Raw genomic sequence first — 17011 nt, forward strand, 5'->3', positions numbered from 1 at the left:
GTTGTGACTTTTTTTCTGTTGTGGCTGAATACTGTTAAAATATGTTCTTGCATTATTCTTAGAAACCTTTAGATTTTATAAGTGACTCTTATAATAATTCAAACTCAGCAAAGCTTCTTCCAATGAAGTTTTAGCTTTCGACAACTTAGTTGCTCCAATAATATATTATGACTGTATTTGCAGTATAGCAAAAGCAATGTAAATATCGGTTTTGGCCGATAATCAAATTGTGACTGACTGGAAATGAGCACGTGACTTTACTTGTCGGCACATCAAGTTTGAGTTCATTACCAATTGTTGCAAACTAACAAAATCAAAACGTGACCCTAATTCTAAAGGGATAAATAAGAGAAACAAGAACTTATAAAAGTTGTAACATTATGGAAAAAAAAGAAACAATCAAATGTGACAAAAAATGAAATAAAAGCTTTGAGAAACACAGACAGAGTCATGATTGGTTCAACAACGTTGACGTTCGTCTTGATGAGCTGTTTGAACAGCCGACAAGCAAAACTCAAGATCTAAATAATCTCTCCCAAAATTTAAGGTATTTTACCTGCCATTTTTCCTGACATATCAGAAATCCGTGGTTTGGCGTGTGTTACGTCTGCGCCGCTCGGAGCAGAACTCACTCCTGCATAATGCATGGCCGAGCTCGGCGGCACCAGAAAGTAGGTCATCGCAGGTTGTTTCTGAGAAAACGCACACGCCGTCTTAAAGTGTGGACTTTGCAGAGGGAACATCGAAAGCAGAATAATATTTGTCTAAATTCTAGGGATGGGAGGTGAAGCGCTGTGGCGGATTAAAGAGGAAGAGAAGAAAAAAAATGTCTTTCAACCTTTTTATGTCTTTGAGGAGGAGGAGGAGGAGGAGGAGGAGGAGGAGGAGGAGGAGGAGGAGGAGGAAGAGGAGGAGGAGGAGGGCTTCTTGGGATTTTGTTTGTAACCAACTTCACACCTCTTTCTTTTTTCCTCCCTGAAGAAAAGCTTCCTCCAGCACTTTAAAGCGAGCCTCTATCCTCTGCCTCATAGAAACGTGCTTCACATCCATCACCAGGCCGACGACCCTGCAGAACCGTTGTTTTCCACTCTGGCGGATAACTGACGGACAGACGGGCTGCACTGAGCGACGACAGGCCGGCGGCCATTAATCACACACCGAGGCAACGAGGGAAATGACACTTGTCAACGCAGCGCCACTGTGACACTTGTGAGGAGTTTTCTAGCGAGCAATTAAAAAGTGACTTATTGGAGGATTCTGTGTTGGCGCGAAGGACGAACGCTGCAGAGGGAGATAATGGATGAAACCATGGGAAAATAAAGCAAAACAGAGCAACGAGAGACTTCCGCTAAATGGTTTGTGTTGGAACTGGACAAGAAATGGAGTGAAGAACAACTGGAGAATCAACTTCTTTTTTTTTTTTTAAGATAATCTGTTTTTCTCAAATGACCCTGTGCTGGTTCATGTGAGTAAAACTAAGTTCTGTATTTCTTCCTATAACTTTAAGACTAAACTATCAACAGTCTACGAAAGTGTTGAGAAATGTGAAAATGCAAACACTGAACTTTGTGCTTAAACTTTGATTTTAAAGGTTTCTGCTTACCCAAACACAGTATTTATTCTCCAACTCGAGATAAACTCATCCCTGAATCTTGGCTCTTCACTGTGTCCTTGGCTTTAACCATAACCAGACCTGGACCTAAGCTGAGCCTCACCTCATTCTTAAACAACTAGTCAGTCTAGACTGGGATCTGGCTCCAGCCTTAATCTCACCCCAAACTCAAACACTGAATTCCAACCTTACAGGTCCTGTATTGTACAGTTTATCCATCGATTTCACATCATACTCAAAGTGTATTTCCCCAAATCCAGCCTTGGTCCTGAACTTTGGGAAGTTTTTAATCTACCTGTGGGAGGGTCAAAGTGAGTACCACTACCTGGGGGAGTGGTTATTTCCTCACATGATGTCACGAGGGGAACATCTCTGATTCACATGTATGAGTGCACAGTCACTATGAAGTGGAGCAGGCAAGTGAGGGAGACGACAGACTTTCTTCACTTGTGGTGCCTCACACACAGGCTGTGGAGACACCTGCTGCTGCTGCTGCTGCTGCTGCTGCTGCTGCTGCTGCTGCTGCTGCTGCTGCTAGAAAGCCATGACAAAGTGAATTTTGCTCAATATGTGAGCTTCAAATTTAACCAAAATCCAGATACCCGCACAAAAAACTTTCCACTTTCCACGCGGTTCCCATTTTAATGAGGCATGTGTTAGTCCAGCCATTGTCTTTGACTTTCTATCATCATTATCATGACAATAGTACTGATCCTAACTCTAACCTTAGGAAATGTAATCGTAACCTGAACCTCAAAACCACATGGCAGCCCTCCATAGCAATGAGAGAGAGAAACACCAAATACACACGTCGGTTTCATTGAATGAAGCACAAAGAGGCAGGAACGATGAAAACGTGTTCCGTGTTACATTAACAAAACCCCCCCGCTGCGTCTGCGGCCCGAGACGACGACGCGCAGACACACGATCGCAGCTAATCAGCTTCGCTCCGTCTGATCAGGCTAAAAACAAACACGGCACTCACACACTTGTTGCCAGGCAACAGTGACGCTCACTGGACGGATCCGACTCTCAAATGCAGAGCGAGCGAAGGAGGCGGACAGAGGAACAGCGAGCGGGAGGATCCAAGCAGAGACGGTCAGATTAGAGTACGGCGAAAAGAGAACGGGCCACAAAAGGAGAGGACATGAAAGAGAGGACGGGGCAGAAAATGAGAGGAGACGGCATGAGAAAGGAAGAGAGGACATGAAGGAAGACGTGGCAACAAAGAGAAGCGGAAGGGAGGCGAGGACACGACATGAAAAGAGAGAGCAGTGATGAAGAGGACAGGATGTGCAAAGAGAGGAGAGAACATGAGACATGAAAGACGGGAGGACGAAGGGGAGAAAACATGAAAGAAGAGAAGGAGAGGAGACGAAAAAAAAGACAGAATGCGATGGGATGAGAATAGAAACACGAATAGAGGAGGCAGGACACGAGGGGGGCGAAGAGAAGGACAAAAAAGAAAGACAGTACGAGTACAAGGAGAAACGAACTGAAGTCGAAGAGAAAACAAAAGGACAGGACAGAAAAAAGATGAGAAGAAAAACAACAGAGGAGGACAATAAAGGGTATAACGGGAGAGAATAGTGCAGGAAATAGGAGAGGACACAAAAAGTAAGAAGAGGTTCAAACGGAAAAAGGAAACTAGAAGGAAAAGCAGAGGACAGAAAGAAGGACGAACATGGGACGAGAGGACAGGCCAATGAAAAGGAGGGTCGAAGGGTTCAAGAGTGGCGGGAACAAGATGTGAGGAGAGGAGAAGAAACAGACGGGAAGAGGAAAAGGTCACGCAGCAGAGAGGAATCGTCTCGGGCAGCTCAAGAAGGCCGGGACATGTCAAGTGTGTCTCAGCTCCGTCCTCTCTGGTCAACAAACCGATCCAGATGTGATCAAGCAGTACTGAGCAGGTCGGGTCTGATCCGAGGGATGAGGCTGCACACTGCTGCAGCAACACAACACGCTAAAGAGCGCTCACCCTCGAGAAAGAAGCTTCACACTCCTTAAATCTTTATGGGTTAGAAAGAATTTGTGTCCGGGTCGTTGATCTTGTTATCAGAACTTGTGGAGGTGAAAACGCTGCAGTGGAAGACTTCAATGTGTTTCTATAAATCATGTTGAGCACCATAAAGGGGACAATGTTGACCGTACACCGATTAAACGTCACTAAGCAAAGACGAGGTGGACTTGACACGTTGAACATGTTGTGCCACATCCTCCAACCTGCCCCGCAGCTCGGCGCTGCAAAGTGTCAGAAACCCTGAGATTGCCTTCGTTTGCTATCAGAGGTTTTGTCTGAAGTCTTGACCTTCAGAGTGGAGTAAGGTCATCCAGCGCAGGAACTGGCCTGATGCACTGAATCGTTGTTATATAAAACAAGATCAGCTGCACGTAAACTAAACTTACATCAAGTTTGGAAAAACTGCACTTATTGTGAATATTCCCCAAAATGCAGTGTTAAAATGAGAGGAGGGGTGTTTCCGTGTTTTCTTATTATGCCTTCTTGTTATTGGTGAAAATCAAATTACAGTTCAAGTTATGGGACTAAAGGAGTCATGAGAACACAGATTCATTGTGGTAGTTGAAAAGCACAACCGACATTGATGTACCTGTATATATAAAGCAAAACAAAAAAAAAAAGGACATTTGGCACCAGGCTGTCAAGGATTTAGTCGTTTCAGAAGATGGTTTTACCAAAAGACAACTGAAACTGGAGGGAAACCAAAGGAAAAACTCAAGTACGTACAGAAGGAACATAAAAACTGCAGCCTTGACCACTGAATCACTAAAACACTTGCTGAGGTGTTTTCCGCAAGGCCTGTATACCGTATTTTCTGCCCTATAAGGCGCACCGGGTTATAAGGCGCACCTACATTGATTGACATAATTTACAACTTCATTCATATATAAGGCGCATGGAATAGACCAGTGGTCAGCAACCTTTATAGCTCAAAGCCATTAGGTTACATTTTCCACTGATTCTAACACTCAGAGAGGAGCACACACATTATTTTGAAAGTCCTACCTGCAGCCTATGCCAGGACGACACTACACACAAAACCTTCTTCACTACTGGTTGACAACTTACAACTACCGGTAATAATAATAATAATAATAAACTAAACTACATGAACTAAGCAACAAAAACACAACACAATTATTACGACACCACAAACCAAATATAACCCCCAATAATTGTATTTAAAACACCACAAACAGCTGCAATGAATTATGGGAGTTTCTATCGGCTGCACTGAGGAGCTCAGGATGTCCCATCATGCCTTGCAGCGACAAATTCATGTTTTGTGTTGTTGGAGGTTATTGTGGGTTGTTGTTGGGCTTGGTGTTGTGTTGATTGTGTTTATGTGTTTTTGTTCCCCAGTTTAGGGAGTCATTATTTCATCTAGTTTATTTTGGTTTGTTAGAATGTTGGTGTGCAACCATGAGTGATGAAGGTGTTGTGCGGAGTGTCGTCCGCTCTGAAGATCCGGTTGGAGTTAGAGTTGTCAAAATAAAAGCTTCTGGTTGTTCAGCTGTCAAATAGCAGTCTTGAGTAGAACAATCGTCCATATATAAGGCGCACTGGCAGCTTTTGAGAAAATTTGAGGTATTTAGGTGCGCCTTATAGGGCGGAAAATACGGTATTGTGACAATCGTTGCTTCTGGACTTGAAGGATAAGTTAGTGTTTCTCCCAGCGAGGTGAAGCTGCAAGGCTCATCTTTTGTCGACTCCACTGAGATTTAGATCTTCACTTCTGTCTGCAACCTTCATGACCATGACAGACGCTCTCCTGTCATTTTACACCAAATCTACTTGATCTGCAAAGTTGATTTGCCGCAAAACACGTCGAACCTTTAAAATCAGGCAGACGCGGCTTCTCAACATTCTATAAGTACAAAACCTATATCTTGTGTTGCATTTATGAAGTTTCAGTGTTTTTGTATCTGATTTTGCAGTTACACACTTCAATTTTTGTAACATTTGACATTTTAGCTGACTATTTCTTTTTTTACTTTTTAAAAATGTTTACCTATTTTAAGCTTTATTTTCTTTTACAAATTATAGTAATTTTTAAGCAGTTTTCCCAATTTCTTGTGATTTTAGCCATTTTTCCCACCTTAATGATGCGTTTTTTTAAACCCCTTTTCGCAAAGAGTCCGTTTTAAAATGACTCTACTCTGTAAAAAATGTAATCAAATTGAGGTCACCGTTTATTCACGTTTAATTTAGTGAAAGCTTCATGGAGCCACTGCAGGGCAGCTCCAGAGATTGAAGGAAAACCATAATCTGATGATTTTCTCTGTCACAGTTTGTTAGTTTATTTCCCTGTATAATGAAACCTCTCAGTCACTGCTTGTTCATGTGGAATTTCATTCCACATTGAATTACGATGCTTAGCGCCTTGGGATGGTTGGACGTGTCGTAATTGGCACTATATGAATAAAACTGAAATAAATCCGGATTCTGCAGGGCCTGCAGAGCAGATTATATGCGACACTAGAATAATCCAAAGCTCACGGCACGGTAAACATCCCTCCCTTCACCACGTCTCCTCACACACGCTCTCATGCAAACACACTCGTCTTGACAGCTTGAGAGGACCTGTAGGAAGATGTAAACACTGTAAGGCACGACGAGCGTGGGAGTTCTGCTGGGTGAGATTAGTAATTCAGGATAAACTGGATGTTTCGGGAAGCTTCATCTCAAGACTTCTCATCTACTTCAAATGCATCAACTCACACGTAGGAGGAGCAGTTAGCAGCAACGCTCTTCCCCACATGGACACTAAGACTGGCCTGCTGTCGCCGTCTGTGTTGAGGGAAAGTGAAGACAGACCACATGTCACACACTCTCAGTGAATTGTGAGCGTGTGAGTACCTGCCAACTCAAACTCACACAGAAACATTTGCTTCAAACCAGCTATTGGAGTCTGAAATCTAAAGGCACCGTAGCTGAGTTTCATCTGTGTAGCAATGGAAACTGATGTAGAACAGTGATTTTCAACCACTGTGCCGCAGCACACTGGTGTTCCGCGAGATCTTGTCAGGTGTGCCATGGGAAATTATGCAATTTCAAATTTTTTTCTAAAAAACAGTTGTGCGTTGCAGAGTAATCATGCATAAATACTCTTCGCCAATACATGGCAGCACAGAACTTTGCTGGTGAAATCGAAACTGAAAGACGTCAGGCTCATTAATCACCACCACCTGCGGCTGCTCCCATCTTGTATCAAAGTACTGTGTCAGTGACAGTGATGGAGAAGTTTTTGAAAAGGAAGAATGTGAACCAGGATCTCAGCTCTTCATCCATCAGGTCCAGGTTTCATACTGAGGGAGTCAGAATAAAAAAAGAAATTGGTAAATACCTTTTTTCTGTATTTCTTTGATTCGTGTTGATAAAACTTTGATGAGAATGACTTTATATTGTTACTCGAGATTTTTCCAAAGAATAAAGTGTGCCTTGGCTCAAAAAGGTTGAAAAAAAACTGATGTAGAAGGATGATGATGATGATGATGATGGATTGATTGATGGATTGATGGATTGATGATGATGATGATGAGGATGAGGAGCAAGGGACCAAACACAGAACCCTGTGGAACACCAGAACGAACAGGCGAAGCCTTGGATGTATTGAACTCAATGCACAGGAAGATATGAAGCCGTTGAGTGTGACTGTGACGCCATATTGTGCTCAGAACCATGTGAACGATAGAACAGTGTGAGGAAGATTATTCCAATGAACCAGTTGGGTATTAGAAGGCCACCAACTATGGAGGAAATGCTCGTCGTCGTCTCTCTTGACCTTCATCAACTGCACACTGGGTCTCATTGAAATTCCGTCTGGCTTAAGGGCACGCGGTGAGACGGGAGTCTCGCGGGACTCCGCCGCAGGCGAGAGGCAGCGGCGTGCAGAGCTCTGCACAGCGCTCACTCCCAAGTTGGCTTCAAACGGCTGAAACGCTGCCCGACAGTGGGACTGCAACGCGTTCGCAGGCGTCACATGCAGCTGTGAGGAATGGATCAGGGTGGTGGAGGAACTTGGCCTCGTCACATACTACGAAGTAGTTCTCACCGCGGCTCACGCCAGCAGGCGAAAACAGCCAATAACTGACAGGCCTGACCTTCACACAGTTAACTGGATACACACATTAAATGTTGAGGCATGAGCCTCAATCTCACATTTAACAAGAGCATGGGTCCAATGTTCCGTTACTTTCAGATTAGACACTATATTACAAACCATAACAATTGGAATACAATTAAAACTACCCCATCAAATGTTGAAACTTACCTGATAAATATAGTAAGACACTATCTACCAAACAAAAATCATGTTTCCCATTTATATAGAAACCTGCTATTGGACACATCAGACAATACTCACTACATTAAAAATATATGGGAGCTGGAACTGAATATTATAATAGAGGATGGAGAGTGGGAAACAACTTGTAGTGGCTGTCATAAAGGAATCAATAGAAACACGTGGAAAGAGTTCGATTGGAAGACGAAGATAAGGTTCTTTAACACACCTTTGGTGGTTTCTAAATTTGTTGACCATCCGAATGAAAGAAAGTGTTGGAGAGGATGTGGAATGGTTGGCGATCGCTCACATACATTCTGGGATTGCCCAATTTTGACTCTTTTCTGGAGGGGTGTGAAGATAAGAGTTAGAGAAGGTTCTGGGAGTCGATGTACCGTACACGCCAGGCCAGTTTCTTCTTGATTTGACTCCCGAGAACAAGTTTACAAAAAATCTAAAGCACCTGTTACATATACTATTGATGACTGCAAGGAAAATGGTGACAATAAAGTGGAGGAATTCACAGCCACCAACAGGGACAATGGAGACAAAAAGTGAGAGAGGCGTATGGAATGGAGGCTTTAACGGCAAAACTACAGCTGAAGTCTGAGATCTTCATGAGAAAATGGTTACCTATAGAAAAATACCTGTCGAACTGATTGGTCACCTACACGATACGGTAATGTCTTAATTGCCCATCTTTTTATGTATTTGTCTCATATCGGTTCTGTTGTCATAGTGCTATTATTGTTATTTTTCTTACATTGTCATGTATATGCTGTCTTGCTGTCGAGGAAGGTTCTGGAACGTGATTTCTCATGTTCATGTTTATTATTAAAAAATAAATAAAAATAAAGTAAAAAAATAATAAAAATAAGAGCATGGGTCCATAGATAACTACAGTACAATAAACCCCTTTTCTTTGTATAATGACAGGAAAGATGAGTGAATGAAAGAAGGAAAACCGATATAAATCAGCCCTTTTTCTCTGTGTGTGTTTATGTTTCCTCGGTGTATCGTCGACGGAGGGAAACATTCCTGAGCGTCATCCACTGCCCTGGTGGAAGCCATTAATGTTCAACTTTTCTCCCCAAGGGAGTTTTTTTCCTCTAATGAGTGTTACAGCAACCACTTAAGGAAGCGTTTTGTCTGCAGGGTTCTACAAGTCTTCTGCTCCACCAGTTTGGAAGTGAAAGTATGTTTCAGCTCAGCGCTCATTACTACACACCGCTGAGCGCACGAGGACACAACCACCGGAAACCATTGTCGCGCTCGTTGGTCAATATAAATATTGAATTTCAACAAAACCTGGAGATTAACTACGACGAGTGTGTCTCTAATGCACAGGCCAATGGAATATGACTGAAAACAAACAATATCTGACTGATGCAGCTTGAAAGTGTAGCAGACTGCTGATATTCAGTGTATTTTATTCACTCATGTATAGTGGAGAACGCGTGAGCGAGGCTCTAATCCCTCATTGATTTTCTACGACGGTCAATCTTCCAGTTTAAGCATTGACAAAGACATTTCATGAGAGACAAAACCAAAGCAGCCGTCTCATTTGTTGATATAGATCCTGATTGAGAAAGCTAAATCGATAAAATAGCTGACAGCAATAGCGTGGGCGTCCCCTGCTCTTTGTTTTTTGTTGTTGTTTTGTCTTTGGCAATGTCCTCGCTGTGCTTTTCTTTCAGTTCCTGTTGAATCTCCAAACAAGTGCCACTGCTGCAGAAGCTCGGCAAGCAGACAGCCTTCCATCCATTCCAGTGTAGAGTGAAGGTCAAGTAGTGAGAGCAGCATTGCAGCAGTGGCCAAACTTTTTTTATTACTACATGTTCAACAACAGCGTGTTAATCCTTTTAAACTTTTAATTGGACAAAAAAAAACATTTGTGCATGTACCAATGCAGTGTTCAATGCAGTGGTTTTTTTTTTTATATGTATAGTTTATAGCAGGAGTCTCCTTCCACCCCGTCGTTTGGTGTCGGGCCACAAAGACAGAATCAAAAGTTTTATTTTGAAAAATGCTTCACTTCCATCAGCACATCTTTTGCGCACTTAACTCTAATCACAGTTTTTTATTCGTACATTGTTAAGCCTTGCTGAGACGTTTTCATAAAAACAACGTTGCTTAAAACCAGAAGAAGCAGGTAAAAAGAAGCACGTTGTGTCTTATGACGACAATGAAAAGGAAGCGTCGTCTCGACAAGCAAACTGGCTAGTTAGCTGCTAATATTAGCGTAAATAGAGCACTAACTTACTACCTACTCATATAGCTGTAAACGTTAACATTAGCGATGACGATTTGATTCATTAACCGCTCTGAGAACACAGATTTCATGTCTTTTCTGCTACGTTACAACAGTGATGTGTTTGAATAGGAAATGTGGTAACGCTAATGTTTGCCAACGCTATGTTTCAGTGTTGAAAAAGTACAACCAGTCGTACATCCCTGCAAACTCCACCCCATCGGAGCGGATTTTCTTTATGTGCACTTTATTCTACACAGTTAAACAAGTGTTTGTTGCCACAAGCATATTTCATTAAAGGTTTAAAGAACCATCATCTTAATTGTGTTTATTTTTAGTTAGCATATACCTTAAACACTTCAAGATGAAAACTAATGATGGTTATATAAGAGCAGCTTCATGCTGGTGTGATAAGCTGTATGTTTTACATTCAATTTACGTATAATCTGATCCGTCAGCTCTCAAGATAATAGTTTGTCGCGGCCCTACACGTGATGCACGACACAGATCTAGATAACCGAGGTCAAGAAAACCAAGGTAAGAATGTATATCAAACTCCTTTAAGGTGTTTTGTTGTATAGAACATATTTCATCTCCAGGTGATACATTTCTTCTTTTCAAACAGATGAGATGTGGCCCAGAAACTCACTCATAAGAGAAGATACCCACAATGAAATCCTTTTTCTGCATCTAACCAATCATAGTCGGACAAAATCAGTGATTCTCCACAATTGAACCGCCAATAGTTTGAGCGCCACCTTCTGGCCTGTGAAAAAAACTTTTCGTTCTGCCCTTGTGAGCAGCGAGGGCCACGGGACTGCAATGTGGCTCCCCACCATTTGGGGGCAGTGATGAGCCAGTCAAGCCTCAGCCAGCCCCTCTTCAAAGGTGCAACAAGTCTACAAGTAGGAGAGCCGTGAGCCCAGTGTGTGAGTGACCGAGGTTTACGGCTCGCCAACCAAACGCTGAAGCCCGTTTCATGTCGTCGGTAAATTACACTTGAGATCGGAGCTGAAAAGCTTTGCTCAAGATCCACCAGTGTCGTCCCATGATGGGACTCAAACCTCTGGATAGGAGCACATTTCCCTGACCTCCTCCAGCCTCACTTCTGAGTTTCAACTGTCATTTGGAGAAACCCATCCTAATGACGGCAACATGAACTCTTTAGAAGGATCCAGGTGTAGTTTATTGAGTGAAACGTCTACATTTGAGTCCAGGTCTGGAGGAAATCAGTTCAGGTCAAACAGAAACCCTCCAGCTCCAGACTCAAGTGTCACTGTCAAGTGTCAACTGCAAAGCGTGTGGCTCCGGTTAAAGTAATATTCTCTTGCTGCTTTCAATACCGAGGAGGTGAAGTTGCAAACTGTCAAGGAAATAAACATCCATTTTCATCCTTTTCACAGGAAGTGCAGGAAGATTGTATATCCAGGCTCATGTTAGAGGCCATTTCTGTCAGTCTCTGATCTGGTGTATCTGCTTTCACCCAGTCTGGAGGATCACATCCAGTCCTGAAAGGTAAGACTGGATGAAGTATAGAAGACGGATCAACATATATTTCGATGTTTCATTATAAAAGACTGAAGTTAAAGTTGCACCATTTGACAAAGCAACAAAGCGAAAGCAGTACAACCTGGTATTAATATCAATACCTTTTTTTTCTGTACAAAGAAAACTCCCTGGTTGGCATGAGGAATTCATCCGGTTAAATTTCTCTCTGCACAATTTATAAGAGTTCACAGCAAAACCCGCTTTAGGATCAAACTTCTCAGCGGCGGCGTTCTGACTCTTTATCTTTGTGTTAGCGTTGCAGTGCACAGAATAAAAAGTGCACATCACAGAGATATTCTCCCACTCGGTCTCCATTACCGTGAAAGGTCATATTGATTCATCAGTTTATCAGGCCGACGGCGGACGGCCTGCACACGCTGAGCTATAAACACAGGAAACTGCACCATTTTCACAAGTGGTCTGTTTCTCCTCTCTGCCTCCAATCAGTGTAAACATTAAAATACCTGCAGACGTTCTGCTGCAGATACATCTTTTCCCATTTAATGGCCTGCAGTCAGATGTGTTTCCTGCCTCCTCCTCCTCCCCCCCCCCCCCCCCCCCCCTCCCTCACTGTTGTCACCAGCCTCCGCTCCTCGTGGCCCGGCTCCAGACGGCCGCCGCACGCCGGGGGAATGAGCATTAAGGCCGGTGTGTTTATCCGGCGGAGGCAGTGATGACTGTTTCTGCCGCGCCGTCTACTCTGTGACATTCTGTGCAGACGTGTGGCCGACGTCCCCATAAGCCCCCCCTGACCGTTTTACATAATCAGAAATCCGCCCAGACTTCTTCGGCGCTGTATTTATGGAGCCTGAGCCGCAGGCTAAGCGCCAGCATCCGCTGATCTCAGCGCCACTCGGCTTTAATCACAAGTGAACGGCTTCCACTCGGGAGACACTTTCGCTCGTGAAATAACTTGGAAGGAGCCTCTTCCAAAATGAAAAACTAATTAGTTAACTTCGTCACTTCAGAGGATCCAGCTTGTTGCTGCTGCTGCTGCTATCTTACAAATACTCCTCTTCATCACTTCCTAATGAGGGTACATGAGGTGTTGCAGTGACTGATGAGGCTCGGCTACGTTCAAACGCCAAGTATTTAAAACACCAGAGGGAAAAGAGAAAAAGCTGTACAAGCACGGGAGTCGGTTAAACCTCCAAAACAAACTGCGGACAGCTTTTCAAAACAAAAGAAATCCAGCTGGACAGAGAAATAAACACCTCTCATATGGTAAAATAGTGGATGAGCTAATTCTTTATTAATAGAAAATGTCAATGACCCTTTGTTAGCATTACACTGCATAACTGAACTTTAAATAAACACGGAAGAAAAATAATAAAATCTGTGACATATAAATGCTTCTTGGTAAAAAAAAACCTGCAATTTAAAACCGCTGTTCACTACTGTTGTCAGTTATCCTCCAGCAAAGTGCCAGTGAAAGGTGGCAGAAATGATTGAGCACATTTTCCTAAGCATGCAGCAACATCCCCAGCTGTGCTGCTCCGCCCACAGATGCAGTGTGGCTCACTATTCAAAAGTAGAAAATAAACACTGTAAATTCCAGACTATTGAGCCCACCTCAATAGAAGCTGCATCCACCAAATTTAAAAAGAAAATGAAAATTCAGAGTTACGTGATGCACATGAACGCATCGCCCATCAACCAGGCAGTGAACCAGATCCTGAATGAGCTCCTGATATTCTGCTGGATGAAACTCAAGAGGCAGCCAAGTTTTGTTGGATAAATCTGATAGCATGTTTTCATGAAAATACTCACAACCACAACCAAAGGACACGGTGGATTTCGCTGTTCGCATTTTCTCTCCTGCTCTCCCGTTCATCCTCCCTCTTGGTAGTATCACAGGTAAACATGGCCTGCGTTTCACCTAATCCATCGCCCCGACAACCTGCTCCCCCCTGACCAGTTGCCTGAGGGACATAAAGTCATGGATACCAAACTTCTTCCAACTAAACTACTACATACTGGACATAATAATCATCGGCTCCACAGCCATCAACTCGCATGTGTAATCTGGGAATAAACCTCACCTTTGAACAACACATCACTCTCTTTCTCCGCTGCTGAAACCCTCATCCACCACTTCATCACATCCCAAGTCGACAACTACAACAGCTTCTCTACGGCTCTTCTCTAGCAAAAGGCAGAGATCCTCAGCTTGTCAGGTCGGCTGGGCCTCGTTATGGCTGCTGAGACATGATTGGATGTCACTGTGTGAGGTCAGAGCACCCCGTGCTCCAGGTTCAACGTGAGAAACCCACCGCAGCAGAGCTCCGTGACACACACACACACATGAAACCCACCGCAGCAGAGCTCAGTGACACACACAAGACCCACCGCAGCAGAGTTCAGTGACACACACACACACACGAAACCCACCGCAGCAGAGCTCAATGACACACACGTGAAACCCACCGCAGCAGAGCTCAGTGACACACACACACACACACACACACACCAAAAAGAAACCCTGTGGTCCTACCTTTCTCCACAGCGGTGACTCCCATGGAGGGCTGGCCCAGACTGGCCCTGGTCTCCCACTTGCCCTCGTCGGGATGGAACACCTCCACGGACGCCAGCGGGGTCTGCTGTTGGTTCATGCCCCCCAGAACCATCACCTGGCCCCCGAGCGCCACCGCCGAGGCGCCGGCCCGCGCCGTGGGCAGCGGCGGCAGCTGGCTCCAGGTCTGGCTCTCCACGTCCAGGACCTCGGCGCTGTCCAGGGGCGCGCCGGTCTCGCTGCAGCCGCCCAGCACGTACAGCAGACCCTCCAGGCAGACGGGGGCGCAGTAGACGCGGCGCTGCGACATGGAGGGGAGCTGCTCCCAGTACAGGGACTTGACAGGACTCACCGCCATCTCCAGCACGGGCATGTCTTCAAGGCCGGGACGACGGGACGCACCATCACACACCGAGCCGGGGCGGGGGGAGGAGGGAGGGAGGGAGGGAGGGAGGGCTGGGATGCGGGGCAGCAAACCGAGTGAGAGAGAGAGAAAAAAAAATGAGGTGCTCAAACTCCACGTGTGCGTGACCGGCTGAACTCCCGCGTCCACAGAAACACACGAGAGATGAAAAATGAACGGGGTGGAAAGAAGCAGCGGAGAGATTCTCACTCCGCTGCCAGATGTCACGACTCCCTCGCTATACAAATGTTTTATTCATCCAGCTGTTGGTGTTTTCCAAGCGAGGAGGCCATCTGCCCTCTGGTCCGCTGACCTCCCTCGCCGAAATGTTGCTTCGGTGTGAATATATTCCTCAGGAAGTATCCAAAAGTGTTGGGAGGGAAGACGGGGATCCCAACGTGTTCTGCTTAATCCTACAAAAAGAGGACCTGAGAAATGAGGGGGGGAAAGTGGGACGGTGTAGCGAGATCAAAGACGGGGAGAGGGAGAGTTGAGGACGCTGAACTTCTCCCGGTGCTCCGATAATCCAACACAGCAAAGAGTTTCAGAGCTTCAAACAACAAGCAATTAAGCGCAGACAGAAGTCTGCTCCTGCTCCTCGGCGCCCTGTCCTCCCCAGTGATACATCCACGGCAAGAAACTTCACTCGCTGAGCCGAAATCTTTAAACCAAAGTCACTGCAGGAGCTCCAAATCCTGGTGGGACTCGTGGGGACTCGCAGCGTGAACTCCCAGCTGACGCCCTCAGACGCTCCCTGGACGCTCTGCAGAGACGGAGGCCGTGGCGGCGATCACACCTACGTCAAGACACACAAAAAAACCAGGGTTAAGAGTTTTAACTGGTTTTGAATTCAGTTGCATGCAAACACATGTTTACAGGTTTATGGACAGTCAGTTTGCAGAGTTGGGGTTTAATTTGAAAAATCTACTTGATATTTACTGACAAAAAGTAACAATATTCACATTTTTACAAACACAAACTCATCAGTTATTTGAAATGATATTTAACCAGAAAAGTAGAGGTTAGAAGAAACTTCAAGCTGCTTTTAAATAAAGACTTTGATAAAGCTCAAATGTATTCAAACAGCACTAAAATTAACCCTTGTGTGGCATTGGGGGGGACAAAACGTCCACTAGTTGTCATTTCTCCTCTTAATTTGACCATAACTTTCACTGTATTGGCTCAAATGGCATGATTTTTGCTGAGGAAGCTTACTTTTACATGCAATTTAAAAATTAGATTTTACATTTTTCACTCGGCCAATAATACACTGTCGGCAAAAAAAAACGTCCTTATGTGGCGTTGGTGGCTGTTTTCATCCACTAACTTTGACCCCTGTAAAAATATATCAGATAAATATTTCTTCAAAATGTTTTGGCATAAATCTGTTAATCAACTTCAGTCCTGATCAAAACTACCAAATATTAAAAAATAAAAATAAAAACGAACCCTTTTAATGCCCATTTAGAAGATAAAGGCACTGAAATGGGAAAATATACACACAAAATGACTCATTTTCAATATAAAATGTGATCGGATATTGGATCTTTTTTACATGTTATTACAGTCTTGGAAATGTCAAAGATTAGTAATGTAATTATCTTTGAAGCATATTTAGTTTTTGTGCAAAATCAGATTTTCAAAAAAACTCCCTTTGGTGGCTGTTTTCATCCACTCACTTTACAGCTGTTAAAATACATCAGACAAATATTTTTTTCCAATTTTTTTTTACATAAATCCGTTAATCAACCTGAGTCCTGATCCCAAAAAGTATTCCTTTTTTTTAGTCACTGATATGGGAAAAATACACAATTTTACAATTCTGTGCTTTTTCCCTCCCAAAATCAGTGACTTCATCTTCTAAATGGGCATTTAAAGGGTTAATTAAAAATATATATTTTTTAAATATTTGGTAGTTTTCATCAGGACTGAGGTTGATTAACAGATTTATGCAAAAAAAAGTTTAAAAAAATATTCTTCTGATCTAATTTTACGGCCACGAACGCCACATAGGGAAGTTTTTTTGAACGCCACACAAGGGTTAAGCAGTTTAAAAGGTTTATATATAGATGAAATGATCACAAGTCGTAAAAGACTTGAAAAGTGAATGTGAAGCACAGTGAGGGCACTGATGAGGGGATGGCTGGTGTCTTAGCAATCAAACTAGAGAAGACAGAATAGAGCTGAGTAAGCAAGTTGCTTGTCCCACCTCCTTTTTAGGCAGCAAATACAGATTATTATGATTAATTAATATCATATTGTTATGATTATTAATGTTTTCTCATTATTAGTACTGATATTGTTTGTGTTTAGGGTAGAGCAGGGCAAGACTATTGGAATACAAGGAACTATGATGATGATGATGATGCTATTGAGCAAA

At 43.6% G+C, this 17011-nt stretch overlaps 1 protein-coding gene across 1 annotated transcript in view; it reads right to left on the reverse strand.

The window, feature by feature from the left end:
* The window catches only part of klhdc8b (kelch domain containing 8B), a gene marked incomplete at both ends in the record, with an annotated part of 260212 nt that extends 245611 nt beyond the window's left edge, over positions 1–14601 (reverse strand). Inside the window, one exon of the mRNA XM_080496190.1 lies at positions 14211–14601. Coding sequence (XP_080352316.1) covers positions 14211–14601 — 391 coding nt within the window. The remainder of the gene's footprint in view (positions 1–14210) is intronic.
* Between the last annotated feature and the right edge of the window lie 2410 nt (positions 14602–17011).

Source organism: Blennius ocellaris (assembly GCF_963422515.1).
Source record: "Blennius ocellaris genome assembly, chromosome: 5".
Taxonomy (NCBI): Eukaryota; Metazoa; Chordata; class Actinopteri; order Blenniiformes; family Blenniidae; genus Blennius; species Blennius ocellaris.